The sequence below is a fragment of the Xiphophorus maculatus genome, chromosome 3, assembly GCF_002775205.1.
Source record: "Xiphophorus maculatus strain JP 163 A chromosome 3, X_maculatus-5.0-male, whole genome shotgun sequence".
NCBI lineage: Eukaryota > Metazoa > Chordata > Actinopteri > Cyprinodontiformes > Poeciliidae > Xiphophorus > Xiphophorus maculatus.
Window position 1 is genome coordinate 13,704,757 of NC_036445.1, and position 23,395 is coordinate 13,728,151.

The window sequence follows — 23,395 nt, forward strand, 5'->3', positions numbered from 1 at the left end:
ACAAACCATCTGTGGCCCTGAGACCCGAAGATAATAATCTCACTCATCAGTCCACAAAATATTATGCGGCTTCTTTTAAGACGTCAAAATTTGCCAATGAACACATTAACTGCTTTAGCACGTGTATTTTTTTTAAACAATGAGACTTTACAAGGGCTTCTTGCTGGTAGCTTGGCTTCACGTAGATATGGTCTGATTGTTGCAGTACTCACAGGCAATCTTAGATATTCTTTGAGCCTTCTGGAGCTGATCATTGGCTGAGCCGTTGCCATTTTGGTTATTATCCATTCCATTCAAATAGTCGTTTTTCTTCTGCACCTTTCTAGTTTTGGCTGCCATTTCAAAGTGATATTTTCTACATTTCGTTATGAATTTCCCCTCTTCTATTAATTTCTTAAAAAGCACTCTTCTTCTGTACGGTGTCTTGAATTACCCATTTTACTCTTGTTTTTCAAGAACAAATGCAGTCAGGATATGCATGTCAGTTACCTTGATCCTTAAATAAGGTCCACCTGTTTAACACCTATTTTTCACATAATCAATGACCTCACTAATTGAACATGCCCCTTTTAGCAAATGATTCAGTTTCACAGAACTGAATCATCGGTTAAGGTTTTCTATACCTAGTGATGTGGGACTCCTTATTTTTTAACTATGCATATAATAAACAGGGAACTAAAGTAAACCTTTTTATGATTTACTAAACTTTGCTAGTTGTTTGAAAGTTGTATTTGTTTGTATAGAATTACATTTCAGCAGATTTATATCCCTCAAATTCCAATTTTTCTGTAGAATGACTATTTCATACGAGCCTTTACATATTTAATGATATTTTCCTGATGAGGCACATATATCATATTGGTTACCTTTAAAAAAAAATCTTTAAGCAGATATCAAAATATGCTTTTTATTTGACCCACATCTATGTAACTAATAAAAACAAACTACCCACATCAGTTGTATTTTTACTTTTTCTGCACTTCCAAATGCCTCTAAGCCCCATCAGAATCTTTCAGTTACATCAAATTATTATGCTTCTTAGTAAAAAGAAGGACAGAGACACAAACCAGACCTACAAGTGGATTTTAGAATTGAATTTACTGCATTAACTAATTTTCTTAAGAAAAAAAAAGTATCAGGTGGTGAAAATAATATTCCATTAAAGCATCTTTTCAGTGTCTGTACAAGACTTTTTCACATTATCAAAAAAGAAACAACTGGTAAAACGCATAAAAGAAATAAACTGAACATTACAAAATTATATTGTACAGGAATAGTAATAGCATAGAAAGGGGGATCAAAGGAATAAAATTACCAGGCTAAATCCAAATTTACATACTGTGAATCAAATATGCTAAACCTTAAAAATTCAGGTTGTGAACCAACACATATTGGTCGATATTTATTCTCTTAAACAATAATTCAACAATTTTAACACACATTTACAAACATTGCCTCTGAAACTAAGATGTTTAACTAAAAAGATGTTCTGACATACTGACAAAAGTCAAGTGCTTTGTGAATACGCAACAAGTAAGGTCCAAAGAGTTGGAAGAACACACAAGTAAGGCATGAAGGGGACCATAAAATACCTGGAGTTAATTAGAGAAGATAAGATGTATGTGATGACCTGGAACCATTACTCAGAGGGTGTAGCGTGAGAATGCTGATGTTCTTCCAGCAGGTGAGGAAAAGCAAAAGCTTTGTCACATTCTGTGCATTCGTATACGACCTCACCAACATGGCTTTCCTGATGCTGTCTAAGGAGCGCCCGCTTGCTGAATGACTTGTAGCACATGTCACAACGGTACTCTCCAGCTTGTTTTTCAGCGTGCAGTCTCATGTGTTTAGATAAATCCTGGGCTGTGTAGAATCTGGCTCGACACTGGACACACTTGAAAATCTTGTCCAGCTCAGCTGTCGTGGTGGCATGCTCTTTAGGACCATGTTGTCTAAGCTGGTGCTTTCTGAGATATCGTTTCTTGGCGAAGGTCTTTCCACAGGTCTCACATTTGAACTCCTTCCCATTGTTGAGGTGTTGATTGTTTTGATGCTCCAGGAGGCTGCTTTTAGAAGAGAACTGCATTGTGCACTCATGGCATTTGTATAGGTCCTCTCCAGTAACATCCACTTCCTCTTCGTCCCATGGAGCCTGATGAGCTGAACTTGCATCAGCTGGATCAGAGGTTGTGTTCGCCACTTCTTTCTGGTCTTGCAAGGCACATAGATGGTTGCAAAGAGCCTCTTTTCCCAGAAAGATTCCACTGCACAGTGAACATTCATATTCAGCAGGTGTTGTAGGCTGAAGTAGTTCTTGTCCTTCAAGCTCACCTTCAGTGGCGTCGCATTCAGCCTTTTCCATTTCAGGTGCACAATCAGGGTGCATTGGAAAATGATGGATCAGTTCTGTGGCACTGGCAAAACATTGGTGGCAAACTGGACATATGAGCCCATCTGATGAGTCTTGTTCCTGAACATCTTCGGTTGCTGTGCCAACATGGGTTTCAAGATGACAGATAAAGTGTTGAGATGAGGAAAAACTACTGTTGCACTGATTGCACGGATATTCTCGATCAGACCATGACTGCTGATGGGTGTTCCTGTGCTTCTTCAGGTGAGATGCATGAAGAAAATGTTTATTGCACTCTGTACAAATGTAGGGTCGCTCTGCAGCTTCCAAGCAGCCATGCTCCGAGAGTTCTTCTGGATCTCTGAAGCGCTCATTACAGATGCCACAGCGGTACCTGAAATCTGTGCTATGTCCAAATACACTTTTAGACTGTTTATGCTCTCCCTTTGAAAATGAAGGTGAGGCAACGTCACCTAACACTGAGTGGGTCTTCCGATGCTCGGCTCTGCTGCTCTTGCACTGGAAAATCTTATTGCAGATATCGCATGGAAAGCTCTCTTCACGGTGGGTGGACATATGCTCCGCTAGTTGTGTGGGTCCAGCAAAACCGAGGTCACATTTGGAACAACGGAATGGACGAGTCCTCCCATGAGAGTGTTTATGGGTCCGTAACGCAAAGAGCGTAACAAATCCTCTACCGCATGTCTGACATTGAAACTCAGACTTATGCATACGCTGATGCTGCTGAAGCTGGGATGCCTGGAAGAAACATTTACCACATTCTGCACATTCATGTGGCTTTTTGCCCAGATGACACAACTGGTGATCCTCAAGACTTTCAGATGTTGGGAATGTCTTCCCGCACACATGGCATGGGAAATAAGGGGCAGAGTCAGAGTCGCTGTCACTGTCAAGGTTTTGATCTTCATCACTGTCATTGGTACTTACATGACTGCTAGATTGCTGGTCAGCACCTCCCCTTTGCAGATTTACACTCCTAATGTCCCCAATTTCTTTTGGATGCCATTTTTTATAGTGTCTATACAGCGACCTTTTGGATGCGTACACTTTACTGCAGCACCGGCAATGAAATATCTCATCAGCATGCTCTCCACTGTAATGTTCACATAAGGCTAGCCTTGTCAAAAAACGTTGTTCACACAATTTGCAGGAAAAGGGTTTATTACTCTGATGACTTGCGTTGTGATTTTCAAGCTCAGACCTGGTGCTAAAGATCTTGGTGCAAAGGGAACAGAAGTACCTTTGGTGGGCCATATGCAGTTTCATGTGTCTTCTCAGGTTTCCTTGATTAGAGAACCTTCGTCCACACTTGGAACATTTATTCGATCTTCTCTCTTGTTCCTCCCTTCCATGGTCTTCAAGGTGACTTATGAGCAATAGGCCATCAGTGAAGCTTTTGTCGCATTCTGAACATTGGTATTGTACAGTTTTCCTTTCTGCACTGGAGTTTGTACTGCTGTCCTGATTTCCATAAGAGCTTTGTGTTGATTCATCCTCTGGCTCTTCCTTGCAGAGGACATTAGTTGGTGAAACCTTTGCTCTTGTTGTTGTTGCTACTGTTCTGAAATTATCTTTGGACTTGGAGACAAACTCATCATCAATCTCTGCTTTAACAGGAATGTCCAGGCATTGGGTAACATTTCTACATTTTCTGTTGTGATTGCGTTGTTGAGTTTTGTTCCAGAAGCCCTTGTTGCAGTATTTACAGCTGTATGGTGTTTTTGTTGCATGTGCACGCTGATGACCAATTAGTCCTGCTCTATTACTGAAACACATGTTACACTTCTGGCAGACAAACTGATCTGAGGTGCCAGGCATTAGAGCTACTCCTGGTTTGGACAATACACCAGCATGAATACTGGATGCTTTTCCATAACTTTCATCCACAGGCTCTTCTTTAATTTTTGGGATATTGGACAGAAGTTGTTGCAGTGAAGCAGCTGACATGGGCTGAGCATCCGTTTCCAGCTTGTGTGTACTTAAGAAATGCTCTTGGAGTTGCGAAAACAGCAAGAATCGTGAACTGCAGTATGCACATGAAAAGCCTTTTGGGGGGCCCTGAGGGGATGCCTGCTTGCTTTTAGAAATGTCTGGTGAACTTGAGATTAGAATGCAAGTTTGTTTGTGGTGTTCAAGTTGTTTTTCAGAGAAAAATCCACCACACCTGTCACAGAGAGCACCGCCCGGCCGAGTTGCGTCCTTGCACTTGGGATAATGACGTAAAAGATAATCACTTCTAATAAATTTCTCTCCACAATGCTCGCATGAATATGGTCTCTCCCCCGTGTGTAACCGTGTGTGCACATTTAATTGCCAGCTGTTTTTGAAAGCACGGGGGCAATAGCTGCATACAAACTTCAAGTCTTTGTTAAATAAAGGATGAATTTTCACCAAAATTTCTTTCCTTATGCCATCAAGTTGTTTGGCAATATTGTCAGTTGGTTGATTACTCTCCTGCCGTGAAGTATGTGATTCATTTCTTGATTTTTTGCATCTTTTCACCCTTTGGTGCTGTTTCAGAGTTTTTTCGTGAGAAAAGGCTGAACCGCAACATGAACACTTGAATTTCTTTACAGTGTGGAACATAGTGTTGTGTCTGGACAGTTTCCTCTCAGTTGGGAAGCTTTTCAAGCAAACCTTACATTCAAAACTCTCCTGCTCACCAAGAGGCCTCAGGTAGCATTTACTTTGCCAACCTTTTCCAATATCTTCCAGGCTGATTTTGGGGATTCTCACCTCTAGCCGTGTCTTTTTACCTTTGCACAGAGCCTGGTGCACTTTAAGATGATCATATCGTGAAAAGCAGCTGTCACAGGCTTTGCAACGATACGGCTTCACCTCATTATGCGTCAGAATGTGATGCCTCAGGCTTCGTGCTTTCGCAAAGGTCTTGGTGCAGAATTTGCATTTCAACTCACAATCACTCTCTGATGGAAATTCTTCTGATGCCATAGCTGCCTCAGCATTCATTTTGAGTTTTGGCTGAGATGTTTCTGACCCACCGCCACAAAAGGCTTCGTGATTTATACACAGCGTTTGATTCTTGAATCTTTGGTTACAGTGCATACATTTGAAGGGTTGTACACCGGTATGTGTAACACTGTGTCGAAGTAAAAGTGATCTGTACCTGAATCGTTTTGGGCAGTAGGCGCACTTAAGCTTGAACAGGTTCTTTGCATTGGAGTTTGAAGGTGTTTGTTGGCTTTTCTGACTCACTTGGATTGACTTTGATTCAAAACTTCCATTAGTTGATTGATCTGCAGAGGAGCTCTCTTGGGTTATGAGGCAAAGCAACTTGTGACGAGAGATCATGTTTACACCATAGTACTGACTGCATTTTGTACACTGATGGAGTGACCTATTCTTGTGGGCAATTAGATGCAGTTGTAAACGGATATTTTTCCAAAACCTCCGGGGACAAATTGTACAACAATATCGTTTTTTCATCAGATTACTAGAGTCTGCTTCCTTAGGGGGACTGTTTCTTGGAGGTACGCAGGTCTCTGAGTGAATTTTGAGGTATATCGATTTATAAAACTGTCTTCCACAGGTGACACAGGAAAAAGGCTTGTCCCCGGTGTGCCTAACCATGTGACGTATCAGAGAATGACGACTTGTAAACTTATTCTTGCAGTATGGACACTGGTTTAAAGAAGATTTGGAAATGTGTGTGAGGGAGTGTGTTCTTAGTATTTGTGCATCATCAAATGTTTGTTTGCACAACGAACATCGGAACAGCTTGTGGCTTTTCTTCTCTTTGACAGATTCCGAAGATTGTTGTGGTTTCATAAGAGTTTCCCCTTCAGATTTCTGTATGGATTTGTCTTTATTTTTGTGTGTCTGGAGATGCCTAAACAGATATACCGGATACTGAAACTTCGCTGGGCACTCTGGGCAAGGAAGCATTCCCTTTTTCTCTTTAGGGTGGGAGCTTCGGTGCTGGATCAAATCTCCAATTGTAGGTAGAATCTTTCTGCAAACTGTACATTGTATCCTCTTCTGGTGGACAACTCTGTGACTTATCAGATGAGTAAGTTTCTTAAATCCCTTTCTACACTCCAGACAGCGGTATGGTCTTTCGCCACGATGATTGCGTTCATGTTTCTTTAGTGTTGACAGAACATGAAAATATAGTCCACAAAAGCGACAGGTCAAAGTAGGTTTTGGGGAGTCTTTTGCGATGTCTGGCTGACTGGTGCTCTCTTCGGTTGAGTCATCTGGAGAGGATGGTTTGGGCATGACAGATTTCCTATACTTGATTATTTTGCCAGTGTGCTTAAGTAACTCGTGTTTTTTCATGTGTCTATACTTTCCAGAGGGATAGGAAAAAATTGCTGGACAGTGATTGCATTTATACTGACTGGGGGACATTGCTGAACCTTGGGGTACCTGTTGTTTTGCTTCTCCCCCCTTCTCTTGTGTTAAACGTACAGATTCTTTTGAGCTTGGTCTCTGCTCATTTTCCATCCCAGACGTTTGACGTAATTGCACCCTCTCCCTGGCGAGGCGATTAATGGTTTCTCGCAGGCAGGTTAGTTTAATATGTCTATATCTGTTGGACGTTGCTGTGAAAGCAGCCTTGCACAAGGGACAGACATATTTGTCACCAACTTTCTTCTTGCCTCCATATATTGCATTTCGTATGCAGAAGCGTAAATGTCGAGCTCTGTTGTAGGAATACTTGAAAAGTCGCGGACATAGAGGACATTTATATAACGAACTAGTCTCATTTGTGTAGGACAAGGAAGCCACATTTTTCCTTTTGTGCACGTTGTAGATGTGCCTTTTGATCTTTCTCTTAGTAGAAAAACCTTTGCCACAAAAATGACAGATATTCGTTTTGGAGATGTCAAGAAGCCTGACATAACATTGGGTCATACTTTTATATGAAGCGTTTTCAGCCTGGTTTTTCGGGGTTGGTTTTGGGGTTTTTACAACAACAGGGTCTGTCTTCTTAGCTGACAGAGATTGCTTGCACCTCCCAGGAACCTTTCTGTGATGATTCAAAGCACTAGACTGTGAAAAATACACACCACACCCAACGCACCTATAAGGTGTTCGACCAGTGTGATCACGCATATGCCTGACGTAGTTAACTTTTTGGGAAAATAAGAGTCCGCACCTTCTGCACTTGTGCCGACCACAGTTTTTCTTTTTCTGTGAAATGACCTCACCACACAAATGGTCTTTGTCTTGTTCATTTTTCAACATATAAACATTACATGTCTTGCAAAATTGATAACTTGGCATTGGATGGCAACAGTAGTGGTGCTCAATTAGATTATCTACACTGTTGGCTGTGTGTAGGCATTCCGCACAGTTGTAGGTGTTATTTATATCTGTTGACTCCATGTTCATCAATACAACAACGGGGTGCATGAAGGGTCTCATACGTACGGAAGAAGTCAGTTGAGGTGCTGGCAGTTTCAACTGGTCCATTGGATCCTCATCAGGTTTATTCCCTGGTGTTTCTTGAAGTTGATATGAGGAATTGTATGTTTCAACATCGCCACATGAAGACTCATCTCCAGAGAGAGGCTCCCCATACAATAAACTTGGTTCTGACAAGAAGAGATCCAACTTTTCAAATGAGTCCTTTGCATCTTCAGGAAAATTTAAATCATGTTCAGCTTGTTCTTGGGTTGTAAAACTGTCATTTATTGAATTGTGGGGATCTGGGAAGAAGGCTGAATTTGAATTCTCCTCTTGACTTTTTGATTTCTCTTCTGACAGTGAATTGACATCAAGTCCTGCATCGGGTTGTAAACAAGACTTTAAATCACTGAAATCACGTGCGTTACTTTCAGTTTTCAAAGGTCTGGTTATACATTCTGGATCTGTATGGGAGGTAGTTTTTGTGCTCTCAACTGGACTTGTCCATTCCTCTAAATGACTGGGAAGCAGATCTGTGTTCAAGACATTAGGGTGCAAGAGCTCTGAACGATTAATGATGTCATCATTATCATTAGATGCAGTGTCATAAATGGGACTGGGACTAGATTCTGGATTTGAAGGCGAATTTGGAGCTTCCTTGTCTAGTGGGTTTCTCATTGCCTCATCAGAATACAAGTCTGTGTCTGAACTACTTTCTTTTAAAGGGAATTCTGAATTTCTGACAATATCAATAGTATCAGCAGAGATAGTGTCACTTGAGACAGTGGGACTAGAACCTTGACTTGGAGAATTTGGTGCAATCTTTAATGATGGCCTTTCATTTTCAGGAACTGCATACAACCTTGTGTCCAAATCACCTTGCTTTAGTGGGGATTCTGTATGACCTTCCACACAGTAAGAGTTTTTGTCACCAAGGTCATCAGAAATGTAGTCAGTTACATTAGGGGTACAACCATCTTGGGAGAAAAATGGGGTTGTTTTTTCTGATGGGCTCTTCTTTTCCATTTCTACAGTAGGATCAACGTCAGTACATGGAGATGAAAGTTGAATGGCGGAAGCTGCATGAATAAAAATCTGTTCAGAATTACTCTGACTAGAATTCTTTAAAATGCTGTCATTGATAGAAGTGGGGCTACAACAATCTGGAACTTGGGAATTCATGGTTGACTTTGCTGTTTTTGTAGCACCTTTGTGTGTTTGGAGATGTTCATCTGTACCTGAACTATGTGATGACATTACATCACTGGCTACATCTTTCTTTTTAAGGTCAATCATCTCTTCATTAGACTGGCCCCTCGTATCACCTGACCTGCAACAATCTACATGTGGAGAAATAGCTGACTTTTCCTCCACTGCTGAAATTGAAAATTGTTCATCTTTCTGTTTCGCTTGACAAATATTTGTATCTGCATTGGAGTCACTTGAATGACCATCACTCACCCCACCAAGACTTTCACAGGATAGTGATTCAGGTAACTGCAAAATGAACTCCAAGTCAGGGTGGTTGCTACTTGAGATGCTTTCACTTTGCTCATCATCGACATCTAAAGAACTTGCTTCATTCAGAGTCAGCGAGTAAGATGCATCCTTCTGGATTCCTCCTTCATGTTGGTCAGTTTCTATTAGTTCATCTTCGCCATTAGTGAAAACCGGACTTAATGTTTTTTCATTAAAAAGTTCCTCATTCAATGAGTCTGATTTTTCCCAAAGGCTTTCTAAGGCCTGACTTTTTTGCAGCATGTTGTCATTTACAACTGTGTCTTGACCACCAGTTGAGACAGTTAAGCTTAGAGGCTCATCCTCCTTGTCCACTAGATGCTGACGATTTCCATCTCCAGAACATTTCTCGGTCATTTGGAGGTCTGAATATGCAGCTTTTGCAAGATCTCGGTCCACGTCAATCTTTTGGTTTTGATGATGATAAACATTTCCATCGCATTCATTCCCTTTTGTTCTTGCTTCAGAAGAGGTAGCAGAAGAGTGATTGTGTTCCCGGTAACCTTTGACTGAAAATAAACTTGTCTCTGACATATTAGGACACAGTCTTGCATTCTGTGAATTTCGATTTCCAGTTGGAGGGTAAAGGTATTTTGTTGAGCTTTCATTTGAAACAATTTCCGTTTTTGGCCGAGGAAAAACATTTATTTGAGTGAATTTGCATGAAGGCCTTGCTTCCCTTGCATCAGTGTCAGAGTAGTTGTTTGTAGCAGAGGAGTTCCCACGATACGACATGTTCCACATGTCTCGGTCTTGCTTATGATGATGAAAATCTGGTGCAAATGATGAATGATAGGATCCCGATGTTGAAAACTGGTTTGAAGAATAATTGGGAAAATCTCTGTTCCTACGTCTTTGTGGGTAATCCCTTCCCATTTGCTGTCTATCAGCTTGCCATTGTCTTTCATAGTACCTATTATAGGCACAGTCTGATCTTGGAGTTTCAAAACTGTTATTTCTGCAATAGTTTGCATTGAAGTTTGTGTGTGGTACAGGGACTTCTCGTGAGCCCCCTGTACCGGAGAAGTCATGATGTCCAGTGAAGTTCCCTACATGCTGGGACAGAGGTCTACCAGAGTCCGCCGTCCTCCTTCGAGGATCTGATGAACGAGGTGGAATGTTTGGGAAGTATGAATTCCAGCCATGAGCCATTCTCTAGCGGGACCAGGAGAAATCGGTTTTTGCATCCAATCCTGAAAGAGAGACAAGAGAAAAACAAATGTTTTAATAAAATCTATGACAACCAATCTCCTACAGCAGAAAGAATATTTGTTCACCTCTATTTCGACAAAGAAGCACCATCCCAGGTTATCGGAGCCTCATCTGGTAGGACGCCTGCATTAAAACATGTGGGAATATTTGTCAATACTCCATGTCTCTTCAAAGTCATAGAGTATGGCTGTTAAGATAAGTATTTAACACATCACCAATTTTCTAAGTAACCGTGTACTTGACATGAAAATTTCACTGGTTTTTAGTGAACACTCTTTCCAGTGCACAAATGCTTAGAAATCAAACCGGAGATGTCAATAAATTAAACACAATAAAGTGGAAAAACTACTAAAATTTACCAGTAGTTAAAAAGCAAACCTGCTTCTTGGTGCAAAATAACATCAGTGTGCCCAGTTAAACCTAGGGTTTTTTTTTAAAAAAGGCGTCTCATTACAACACACAGTCAGTATCTCATGACTTGCATAATCAATGAGCTTTCTCAACAACATTGCGGTCTTATTTTCAAACATACTGAGGTTGTTGGTCACAGAGGAATTTCTAAACTTCCGAGGGTTCCAGTTAGCACTGTCGGGGTCCAAGATTTCCTGAAAGAGGACTGAAAAGAATTTTCAGATCTCCAAGAACCAAAGACCCATTGTGGAAAGCTTGAGAAAGATCTGGAATTAACTAGTCAACTTGTTTCATAGAAAACTAACTCATACTACATGGTTTGTTTACCTGGTCACTTGCACATTTTTAAAGTTTGCCGAACAACATTTAAACAAGAGTGTGATATTTCAACAATGTACTTTGTCCAGATAAGACCAAAATTTACATTGAACTGACATTTTGGCAGTTTGTGTTTAAGACAAATTAAGTATCTGGGCTTTTTAAGGCAATTATAACACCCAGACAGAGGGTGAAATGTAACATCAATTTAGGCTTCAACCTCAACTAACAATAATAATAATTATTATTATATGGATTACTACAGCAATCCATGCAATAAAAATATTTCATGGATTTCAGAGCTTCATTTAAATTATAGGCAGGACTAGTGCAGAAAGTATTGCAGCCTGAGATTCCTTTGCCTTAATTTGTCCAGACAAAGCACTATGTGGCCCTTTACAACACTCAGTAGCCCTCCTCAGCTCTTGTTGTTGCTACACATGATGGGATGAATATATCTTGATTACAACTCAAAATCACAAGCATTCATACACTGCAAAGGGAAACACACTGAAATTGGATAGAGCCGAACGAGACATTAACCAACATGACAGAAATTTGATAATGCAGAAGGGGCTCAAGTTACACCATCTCACCCCCAAGGACCCTGTTGCTGTGTGGTACTGCATGTATTACACAGGAGTGGATGAATCCCCCATCTAGAACCAGCTAGCTCTCCAAAAGGGCTAAGCCCTTTCCAGCCACGCTGCAATAGCAAAGCTCATGGCTAAGGACCCTCAAGACTTCCTTGGAACCAGCAGTGTTGTTTCATTTTCAAGCATTGATGCTGCTGAAGAAACTACTCGTGGTTAAAGTCTAGTTCTGTTCTGTGCAATTCACCACAACCTGTTTAAATATTAAAGGCATGAAATCAGGCATCCAGCAAACCAAGATGATGTTCATGGTGTTGATGCCCTTGCTGCCAAGAAGTTGGTCACAAACAACAAAAAGCAAAAAAGAAGGCAGTGGTTTAGAGCTACATCCCAACACTCAACTTGCATAGGCACTCACAATGTTTTGGTTGGCTGTTACCATGTGCTGGCTGGTGAATGAAGGTTTTTTTCCTCTAGTCCAGCTACAGATTGGACTAGAGTGTTTTCAAGGCTAAGGCCAGGTTGGGTCTGGGTGGAAACACAACGAACTGCTGCTCTGTGAACACTATGACTACTGAAACTGGTTCATCACTGAATCACAATTTTATTCTTAAATAGGCCAACTTCTGTCCTTAGTTCTGTTTCTTTTTGTCTGTTTACTCAAGAGATAATGCGTTCATTTTAACTAAAACTAAATTCAAGACAATTTATGCATTAAACAAAACATATCTAGAATACAAAGGAGCATAACATTCAAAAGTGTTACCTGATGGTAAGGCGTCTCCTGGTATGTGAATCTTGAGGAAGCTGGTCCTGACCATCTGCAAGAATAATAAAAGGATTGTTATTAGCAGACTATGCATTCATAATATCAGTAAAACTACTGTTTTTGGGATTTTTTTGGAAAGTCAGCAAATGCTGTTGCTTTTGGATGTCTGTGTACTATAGTGATCAGGGGCACATCGATTGCAGTTTTCTGGTCCATTGTGGATCATTAAAAAGCCTGACCTGCAAATTCCAATTTTGGCTGCCACTTTTTTTGTTTGAAATGTTATTAAATACAGCAAGAAGGTCAAAGGTTGATTATTGTTAATTGCAAACATGCAGACGTGACCTGGTGAGTGGGTCTATCAGTCAATCTTCTCTCACGGTATAGCAAAAAAGAGGACAGTGGTTGGTTTTTAGACCTTTGCTGAGATAAATGGGACTGGTGGGTAAGCTCGGCGTCACATGCAAGTACCGCCCAATCACTGATCTTCCAAAATTATATTGGTGCACCCCTAGTGGGGTACTATAATAAAACTCCCCCTCTTGTTCTGACAGAGAGGAAGAGAACAAACAAGGAAATCAAAATTCAGATGAGCTATGATCCGGAGAACAGCTGGTTGCTTGTGAAAAAGCCGTTTCCACCATCACTAGTCGCTCATTCTTTCCAATAGCAGTCTCAGATATCCTGCAGCAATTGCCTGTGAGAGAATTTGCCACAGCACACCATGTTTAATGTTCCACAAATCCCTACTGCACCACAGTGCAAGGTTCACAGTCAAGCATAGGCACATGCAATTCAAATCAATAGGTTTAAAAGTACAGTGCTTCTGGTTCTACTTTCTGTCTGTAATCAATTTTATTATAGTCAGCAAAGTTCAATAACATGATATATTAGCAATATATTGTCCAGCCCTTGTGGAAGTTTCAGCTGCACAGAACAAGGCTCTTTAAGTAGCAGAAATGCCACCTGCTTGATAGGCACCAGCTTCCAGAGGATAGCAGCCATATTTGGTCTACTTCACAAGGCAACATGTTTGGAAACCACAGCTGTGGCTTTAGGGGTTTATCACCAACTTACTATTAACTTCTGTTTAGGTCAGCACAAAGAAGCGCACAACAGGACTTAAAAATATAGAAAAGGTTGGCAAATTTCTATGAGTAAATAATTACTTGAAAGACTTTACATTTCTGGACATGCTGAAACAAAATTTCTAACCACATTCCTTTTTTGCAGTTAAAATGACAGTCTCTTTAATTAGTACTGTAGCAAGAATATCAAAAATAATGTTACAACTCCTTAAATACAAGTGGTTAGATGAGGCAAAAAACAAAAACAAAAAAACACATAAGGCACACGCTGACCATTTTATATGAAATGCAGTCAAAATCCTACAAGGTCACATTAACTGAACACAACCAACATAAATAAATCTAGCTCGTGTGGTTCTGACTCTACTACAAAGGTGTTTGAAACTTTATGGTTCTGTGTGCTGTTCCAAACTAAGCATCCTGGAGAATTTAGAGGGTGTGATGAAGAACTGGGGCAAAATAAATAAATAAATAAACTTTGCCCGAAAGTCTTTTTCCTAAATAGGAAGTTGAGCCTCAATCATTTCAAACTCCAAATACTTCCTTAAGAAAAGCAGATTCCTTAACCTGTTTCCATACAGAAGAAACGCTGCTAACTATCTTGTCTAGCATACAGACAGAAACAGAGTAGCTACAAAGTTATGTACAGGTGAACAGGAGAGACCTGTTTGATTAGTCTGTTCTAAAGCTAATTCACTATCCACCCTATGGAGCTGTTCTTGTTTTCACTCTGATAACTTAGTCATGCATGAAGCATAAATAGTTCAAGTCTCAACAATGCTCTTCCCAATTTGAAGACTTTACCTGTTTGCACCGGTTTGGTTTCAGCAGAAGCAAAGTTCTACGCTTTCATGAGTGTAAAAATCAAAGACTTAGGACAATGTATTCTTGAGATCCTTGAAAAATCAGATGATTGTGAAGTTGACCTGTGATTAGTTGACTCATTATTTTGAGATATAGCAAAATTGACAATTCTACCTTGTAGCCAATTACTCTGGATCCATTATGCAAAGAAGGTTGAGTCTCAGAGTACATGGCAACTTTTCAGGATTTACAGTGTCCTGGATGGTAAATGGCCCACATTTGTAAAGCGATTTATCAAGTCAGAGGTCTCCAAAGCCCTTTACACCACAATGAGTCACTCCTCCATTCATGTACACGTTGACGGTGCTAAGTAACATTGTAGCCTCAACAGCCTTAAGGAAGATCAACAAACACAAGGTTGTCATTCAATCAGCACCACACTGACCAGGTTCAGACTCAAAGTCTACAGACATTCCTCTCAAAAACTGCAAACTATAGGAGAGCATTATTATGAGACGTTGACACATCCCTAGAATCTCTGGAGGTACTGCAGAGATTCATAGCTCAGGTGAAAAAAAACTGTAGAAAGGGCAACTGTTATTTTACACTATCAATCTGGAATTCATTAAAGAGTGAAAATAGGAAAGACATTGCTGGAAAATAGGCAAAAAAGTAAGTAAATAAGGGTCAGAGCAAACATGTGGAAGAAGCATCCCTCGATAGAAGAAAGCAATACCAAGCTGTTTGGCCTACATCCAAAACGCTGTGTGTGATAAAAAGACCAGAGCCCCTTCTCCAAGGGTGTGTGGCTTTCACCTGTTCAGTCAACCCTGAGCCGGATTTGTCTTCATTAGCAAATCCTGTCAATTTTCCTCGTTTATCATGACTTGATTTGATAAGCAGACTGCATTCCTTGAGTAGCTCATGATTTACGTCACTGCTGGAGTGAAGGCTGGACTTTGCAAGCTAAATAGTTTTCATTATGTTTGGTCAGCAATAAATTTCTATAAGACAAAATGAAATATCGATTATTTGACTCAGCCATGATAACATCCAGGTGGAGGACAAGTTATAACATAATTTTAGGCTGTAATCTTAACTCCTTGACACTTATCTGTTTGTCTTGAAGATAAAATGATTTAAGTCCATCATATGCACAACCTCAAAGTTCTCCAGCTGAGTGCTGCTGCAAATGACAATATCAATGGGTCAACCACAGCTACCGCACGTTCACGGTCCACCCATGTTTTTACGTGTCTGCCCATATTATACTCTTTGCGAGAATCAAATCAGACACAAAACGGCTAGAGTGAAACTTGAAGGGGCGAAGGGGCCAATCACTCAATACTACTCTGAATATACAATGGCCCAGTCAAAGCCTAAATCTAGTTAAGAATCTCAGCAAATACTTGAAAGTTCATTGTCATAGGAACTTCAAATCTTCCTGAGCTTGAATCTTTGAGAGAAAGACTAAGAAAATAGTTTAGACGTCATATAAAGGGCTGGTTGGTGACATTATTAGCCTAGTTGCATTGCAGCAAATTCTGCTTTTATATTTTATTCCAGGGTTTTTTGTATAAAATTTGTATGTTCATTCCCCACTTACCTGGATTTTCTCCAGGTACTCTAGATTCCTTCAACACTCAAAAGGATAACATGCATACTATGTAACTGGCTGCTATGAATTCCCCTCATGTGTGTGCTGTTGATCCTTTGTGTCCTCTGTAGCCTGCCTTTTGGCCACTGAACACTGGAAAGAGCTTGCAGGTCCACCACAACCCTGCAAGAATTGCAGGGTTGTGCAATGTTTGCAGGGTGCAATTTTTGCACAACCCTGACGGTTTTTACCTTCCTTCAGGTAAAAACAGATGGAAGTGCAAAGCTGGTGGAGACATACCCCACAGACTTGTAGCTTTAATGACAGTGAAACTTTCTACAAAGTAATATCTCAGGAGAGTCTGAACACAAATGCGTGCAAACATTTCAGATATGTTAAAGATTTTAGCATTATCCCTTTCATTATCATACCGATAGTGTTGTTGATTTATTGAGTTAAGTACATTGAAAAATATGATGATATGTGATTAAATGTGGAAGGGTTAGAGGTGTGAATACTTTTGGAAGACCTTCCCCTCAAACAAAAAGCCACAACGTTGCTTGAGAAAGTAATTCACACAGTATGCCTACCACTGTCTGCTGAAGGAGGCACTTTAGACACACTCAATGCCCCTGACAGGATAAAAAAGGAAAAAAAAGAATCATCTATAGAATGTTGTGTGACTAGTGGGGATATCACAAGAACAGGTCCAAATCAGGTGGAAACAGGTGAGCAGTGATGTTAGAATGCTTGCAAGAGAAGGCAAGAGTGAGCACAAAATCACCATGCTTTGGACTTTGTAAGCCTCGATTATTCCCAGTGGAGCTGTAGTGCTGGCGTCAGCCACCATTTTGTTGTATCCTTTTTCTGGGTAAAGTGAAATGGACTCAACGTACAAATTTCTTGTCTATGTCATTCCAGTTACTGACCAACAGTTCTGGCAGCTTACTGCAAGTGCTTAAAAAGTTTGGCAAGGGACTGACTGCGTTTCTCCTCCCCTCCCCCATCCGGTGAAAGCACATGGCTTTGGAATGCGACTCCTCCATCACATGACAGAAAAATTGTACAAAGAATTATCCTTAGGAACTGATTTGACGGACCATTTGGATGTCAGTGCTACCAACAGACTGGGTAGAACTGATGTTAGAGAACATTTGCATTTGTCAAACTATGCCTGTCTCAAAGCATAGCACACTAATTGATGCCAAAAACCCTGAGTCAGGAAGAATGCAATCCCTACCTGCTTCTCAGTAGTCTTTTTAGTGATTAAACTGAGTGGTAGGTTTCAACACCATCACCTACATGGCTACCTACTTCAAAGTAATCTATTAGTAACATTGCAGTAGTACTTTGACCAATCAAAAAGAGAAAACATATAAACAAGAAGGCTGTAATAGCTGCAACCACTGTATGGCCCTGTAGGTGTAGGAAAGGACAGCAGTCAAGACTTCTTTACATCATATAAAGTAGAGGCAAGGGACAAAACCTACTTTCCGATGCATCGATTAATGAGACGCCGTTTTCCCATTAGGTTAATCACCTAATTTAGACAGAAACAAATCATGGAACTCTGGAGCTCACAAGTGCCACATCTGCCACATGTTGCCTTGAACACCAACCAGAAACACCAGAGCATGGCCGAGCAAGAAAAAACGCCCAATACACTGCACACTAAAGGAAAAGAAAAAACTGCAAATACATCATTTGCAGGCTGTGTGTAAACTTGGCTGAAACGTTTGAGGAAAAATGACAAGCAAAAAGCTCTTACACTCAGGTTTACAGTGCCTCCCACTATAAACCAACTCAGTCAAACAACTCAGAAAATCAAACCTAATGCTCTTACGTAGATCTTATCTTAAAGAATTTGAAAACATCAACAGTCATTGAGAATCAGGAATTTAGTAATATAGGAATCCCCACACTATGTGACCAATGTCACAAAATCACTAAGCTGGCAGTACAACTCTAACCTGTGATACAAGGACAACCACTGCAATAAAATCCTAGGCAACTACAACTATGCATTTTCAGATGAGTGCCTACCAATGTGTGGTGCTAAGAAGGATTGAGACACTGATAAGGTGAAAGATTTTGGACTCGTTTAACCGTTAGTTCAATCAGTTGTCTATGAGTTTAGTGAAGATCCCCAAACATATATTTCGGAGGTATGGGCACAGAATTTTTTTAAGCATGTGGTTTCATTTCGATTGTTAGATTTTTTTCCCCCATTGAGCTAAACATCTTTGGTTCTTCATTATTACAAATGTATAGAAGTTGGTAGTTAAATTACCAAGTGCCTAAAGATTACCACCCTTTAATACTACATGATCATGTGATCGAGTGATCAAAGTCAGACAGTATTTCAACAAAAATATTCTGGAAACGCTTGAACATGGGGAAGATGAACCACAGAGATGGGTATGTTAATCTTACTTATTTACAGCTCAAGTTTTGTTTGGCAATTTTCTAAAGTGTCTTGCCACATGAGGAGTGGAGAAGTTGTTGTACTGGAGGAATCTGCTTCATGTTTTACGTACTGAAATACTTTTGTTCACACCTCTGGGTAATTATTCTTGCCAAAAATACTGTACTGTGCAGCACTGCCAGGTTTCCATAGGGTATCATAGTGGCTTGTATGGAAACTTTGTTTAGAGTTACAGAAATATAAATTTCAGTATAATTTGTGTCATTGTACCTACAAAATAAAATATCAGACATCTGTTGCCTTGTTACAATCTCACATAAGGGCATTGTGGATATTTATTGTTCAAAAACAGGGCACTACATATCCCAACATGCTTAAAAAACATGTTCTGAACTGCTCTCCATGCCCACAATTAACTCTGAGGGGAGCATCTGACTGCTCAACACATACTGCGCCCTTGATATGTTGTTGCTATGCCACAGTTCCCGTGTGATTTGTCATTCAGAGCTTCGGCAGTCTAGATTGATCCTGAATGCCCAGATACAGACATGTGACAACAAATTTTCTGCTTCTGGAACTGTAAAGGTGCAACCTTTTCGATTAGAAAAAAAACCTTCAATATTGTACAAGACTGGAGTAATCCTCAAAGGTTGAGTACAATGGTACTCCAAGCAATAGCAGAATAAAGTTAGCCATGTCCATTCTCCCTGCAAAGAATGGACATGGCCATACTGTGTCTTGCAGTACACAGTACTTCCAAGATTTATAATCATCAGGGACACTTAAACCGCTTCGCCTGCTATATGTGGTCAGAGATTCCTGGTAGCACCAGTGCATGGCAGCCTTGCCTCTGTAATCCTGCCCCAGGGCAGTTTTGGCTACTATCCAGTAGCTTACCACCATTGGTGTGAATGGGTGAAGGTGAAGCACTCTGGACTTGATAAAGCATTATATGACCATAGACCATTTACCATAAACCTAAAATACCATGAACCTGAAACCGTAAACCTAACCAGTAATATTGTAAATCTTTCCACTCCTAAACTTTATTGTACATGCTCTGTACTTCAGTCTTGCATAAAGACCAAATATCTGATGCTACAAGACTCACTGCCATTTTTCAGCAGATAGATAAAGCAATCATTATTTTACATTTATATTTGTGGCTGATAAAGACTATATTTGTCATGGCAAAGGAACATAGAAGATAAGCAAGATGGTGCCTCACTAAGGCACACATTGTTGCTATGGTTGTGCAGACAGCACAAGCTTCAAACACGTGACATCAAAGCTTCCTGTAAAATGAACAGCTGCAGTCACACCTCGGAGGACAGTGTGCAGGGCTCAAGGCTTGGTGAACTGGATACAGTAATGGCAAGCCTTCAGTCTTATTCAGCTTAGGTAGACGATGAGTTCTGACCAGTAACAAGTCTCAGAAAAAACAGTTAATTTCCTGCTGATGCTGTGTGCAAGTCAGAGCAGATCCAAAATCAGAAAGTCTTGGGAGTCATGCCAAACCTCTCTACCAACGGTTTACCAAAGACAAAGAATTCAAAATAAAAATGCTTTTTGAGCTAGTCAGATGACAAAAAAAAAAGAAAACTGCTTTGCGTATGGATACATATCTACTTTCTTTTCATATTCAGACAAACTTCAGTCCATTTTGGAGGGCGTTTTATATGGAAGACCAACAAAAAGTAGTAAATAGCTGCTTAGGAAAAAGATTTATATTCTAGTTTTATTTTTCTTTACAAATAAAAGTCTGAATAGAAAGGCACACAGTCACATATGGACATTTTTTGCCGTTATACAGACCTACACATTAATTACACCATATGTTTAATACAAAGGATTTGATATGGTGTTGGGACCAACCTTTGCAGCTAAAACAGTTTCAACTGTTCTGAAAAGGTCTTCAACGTGGCTTAGAGGTGAGTGATTGAAGGAATATGTGACCATTCTTTTAGGAGGCAATTTTGTGAAGTGAGACACCAATGCTGAATGAAAGCTTTAGCTTGCTGTCCCTGGTCTAACTCATTCCAAAGGTTTGTCTTCAGCTTGAGGTCAAAAATCTGACCAATCAAGTGTCTCTACATATTACTTGCTCATGTCTTAATGGACTTTGCCTTGTGCACTAATGTGCAGTAACATTGGAACGGGTCATCTATAAACCACAGGTGTCACAAAAGGGATGTCGAGTTCAGAATAACGTTATGTCTTAGCTTTCTTCTGAATGTGGTCTTATAGATGTTTTGGTAGGCCTGCAGTTGAACTATAGTCTGATAAAGGATGTAAATGGTGCGGAGAGACAGTCAAAGCTTGGCATAGAGCTTTCCAATCTAATTATGCTTTAAACTTCTCCACAAATTGATCCCTTAACTGTCTCATTTGCTCCCTAGTCTACAAATGATGTTTGTTCTAAAGTGCTGTTTAACTATGTAGTCAGTCACCAATCCAAGTTCCCTAAACCAGCTTTATTCTGAAGGTTTTTGAAGTTTCCATGTTGCCACCTACCAAATTCAAATGAATATTATCTGACTTTTGCAGAACACAAAATGACTCAAGTGTGCTGAAGCAGAGTCAAATATAAAATGTGCAAGACAGGGGGCCAAGCTTTGGGACCACTGCCATTTAAACTATAGGCGCAAACAGTACAGCTGTATGTGAATGTACAAATACGGGTCCACACAGCTGGACCCCACTTAGAAATCTGGTCACAACTGAAAGCAACTTGTTGCACTGAATCTCATTGAAGAACTAGAGTAAAATGGTCCATTTATGTTCAACATTTTACATGGTTATAATGGGTTAAGCAACCTAAAGAGGTGATTATTTTTCCAAGGAACTCTTCCAAATAAAATAAACCTCAGCCGAAATTTACATATTGCCATCATCCATGGGAAAACGTATAAATCTATACTGCACAAAAAAAAAAAAAAAAATTTTCTTAGGAGAAACAAAACAACCTGTAAGAATGACACTATGATCAGACTAGGAGTCAAAAATAAATATCAATAAAAATAAAAACACATCATGTGAAGCCATTACTATTGTCATGGAGAAGGGGTTTCTAAAACTCAGGTAGAACAACAATACTACACTATAGCTGCATGCCAAAGTATTAAGTCATCAGAAAGAATATGAAAAAGTCTAAAAAAATATGGTGTCGATATATTTTAACCACCATATATATTTGACAGTGTTTAACTTAAGTTATTCCTTTATTATTAGATTTACAGATGCTACAATATTAGGCATTTACATACACCTGCTGAGTACTTATGCATCCAACAATATGCTCCAGATAAAAATAGAAACAGGACATGGCAACATTAACACTAATACCTCAAGAAAATGTAAAGTTTAATGTCAGTTTGTGTTTGTAGTGAGCAAGCACTGCGTTTATCCTTGTGGAAGTGGATTGGAGTTTAAAATACTTAATTTTCTGTTTTAAGACCTTGTTCTGCAGAACTTTGAAAATTACTTCATTTGTGGGACAAATGAAGTAATGGGCAAATAATAAATGCCTATTTATTATTTGTGGGGCAAATAATAAATAGGCATGACTTTTTGTTTCATTTATCTCCAACGTGTCCTTATTCTGTGGCACATACATTCTATCACATAACTAATAGATTTAAACAAAAATGCAGCATTTGAGATGGAGATTATTTATCAGGTAAATGTGTGTATCAGATCTGTGTCTTTGAGCTGACAATCATCCGCACCTTTGTGAATTTGAATTTAAAATAAGGCTTAATTTGTGAGGGGGGGAAAAATTGCACGTAATTTCAGCGATTGTGACCGCCTTGAAGAGCTGTGGTAGCTCCTAGCTTGAATGTTATGATCAACTACTGTAGCTTTAGTCAGTCTGGACAGAGGGCAGGTGGTCAAAATGCCACCATTGTACTTCGGCCCGATTAATAAAACGGACAGAACCACAGCAGCAGGGAGTTTTGTGACTCCGGCCACGTGTTTGACCATTTTTCAATGATGTTTGCAGCTGCTCAGATCGAAGCTAGCTTACTGACTAGCATGCTGCTAACTAGCTAGCTGTAACACAGAGCAGCTAATGGCTTGTTTTAAAGGAGCGCTTACCGGATCGCGGTGATCTTTATCCGTGCTGCCAGGTGTCCTTTGAGGTTAGTCGGCTACAGCGCTTTGTGGTGAAACGATCACGTAACACACGTTGCACTCCTTTCTCTTTATTTGTCAGAAATAAAAGAGAAACCACTTCACATACGTCTTTCTTCCTTCTTCCTCATTAAAACAGCCAGGAAACAATTTTCAACCTCTGTGGTCTCAGAACCGATGCTGGACCTCTCAATAGGAAACCCTGTTTTTCACCTCGACGAGAGGCAACTTAACATGTAATTAGCCGGTCTGCGGAGCTAGCTCTAAACCCGCCTCCATTATCTCGATTTGCGTATTTACGAACAATGAGCACGGACGTTTGCGTACGTTACACAACCGTCTTCCAACAGCCAATAACAAGGTGCGGGGATTCCAAGAAAGCCCGCCCCCTAACGGTCTCCCGGCTCTGGGCTGGCTGCTGGGGCCGTAGCACGACTCCCTGTGGACTGGTGCACTGTGGTTCCCTCCCTGCAGAGGCACAAAGCCGCCGAAGGTTGCAGTGACAGTGGCACCTCGGATGACTGTAGCCCTCCCCTGTGCTCGTTCATAACCCTTCTGTCTGTATTGCACAAGCAACTGCTGTCACAGGAGCCCCCAAGAGCCTCTGGTCGAGTTGTGTAGGGGTTGGGATTGAAAGGGTTAAGTTGCTTACACCATTTTGTGTGCAAGACTTTAAAATGGCGCCTCCCCTTCTGGTGCCGTCTATCTGAAAACCCCTCTGGTGGGGTAGGTATGTGCAAGAACTGGATCACAATAGAAAAAGAGTACCTTGAAGGAAAAAA

The 23,395-nt window shown here is 40.3% G+C and overlaps 1 protein-coding gene across 1 annotated transcript; it reads right to left on the minus strand.

Moving 5' to 3' along the window:
* Window positions 1–1,079: 1,079 nt before the first annotated feature.
* LOC102232605 lies at window positions 1,080–23,150 on the minus strand. The gene is made up of 4 exons (XM_023330253.1): window positions 22,578–23,150; window positions 12,563–12,617; window positions 10,540–10,597; window positions 1,080–10,455 (listed from the first exon to the last, which is right to left on the minus strand). The coding sequence occupies exon 4, from the start codon at window positions 10,412–10,414 to the stop codon at window positions 1,640–1,642; it is 8,775 nt and encodes a 2,924-aa protein (XP_023186021.1). The 5' UTR covers window positions 10,415–10,455; window positions 10,540–10,597; window positions 12,563–12,617; window positions 22,578–23,150; the 3' UTR covers window positions 1,080–1,639.
* Window positions 23,151–23,395: the final 245 nt, after the last annotated feature.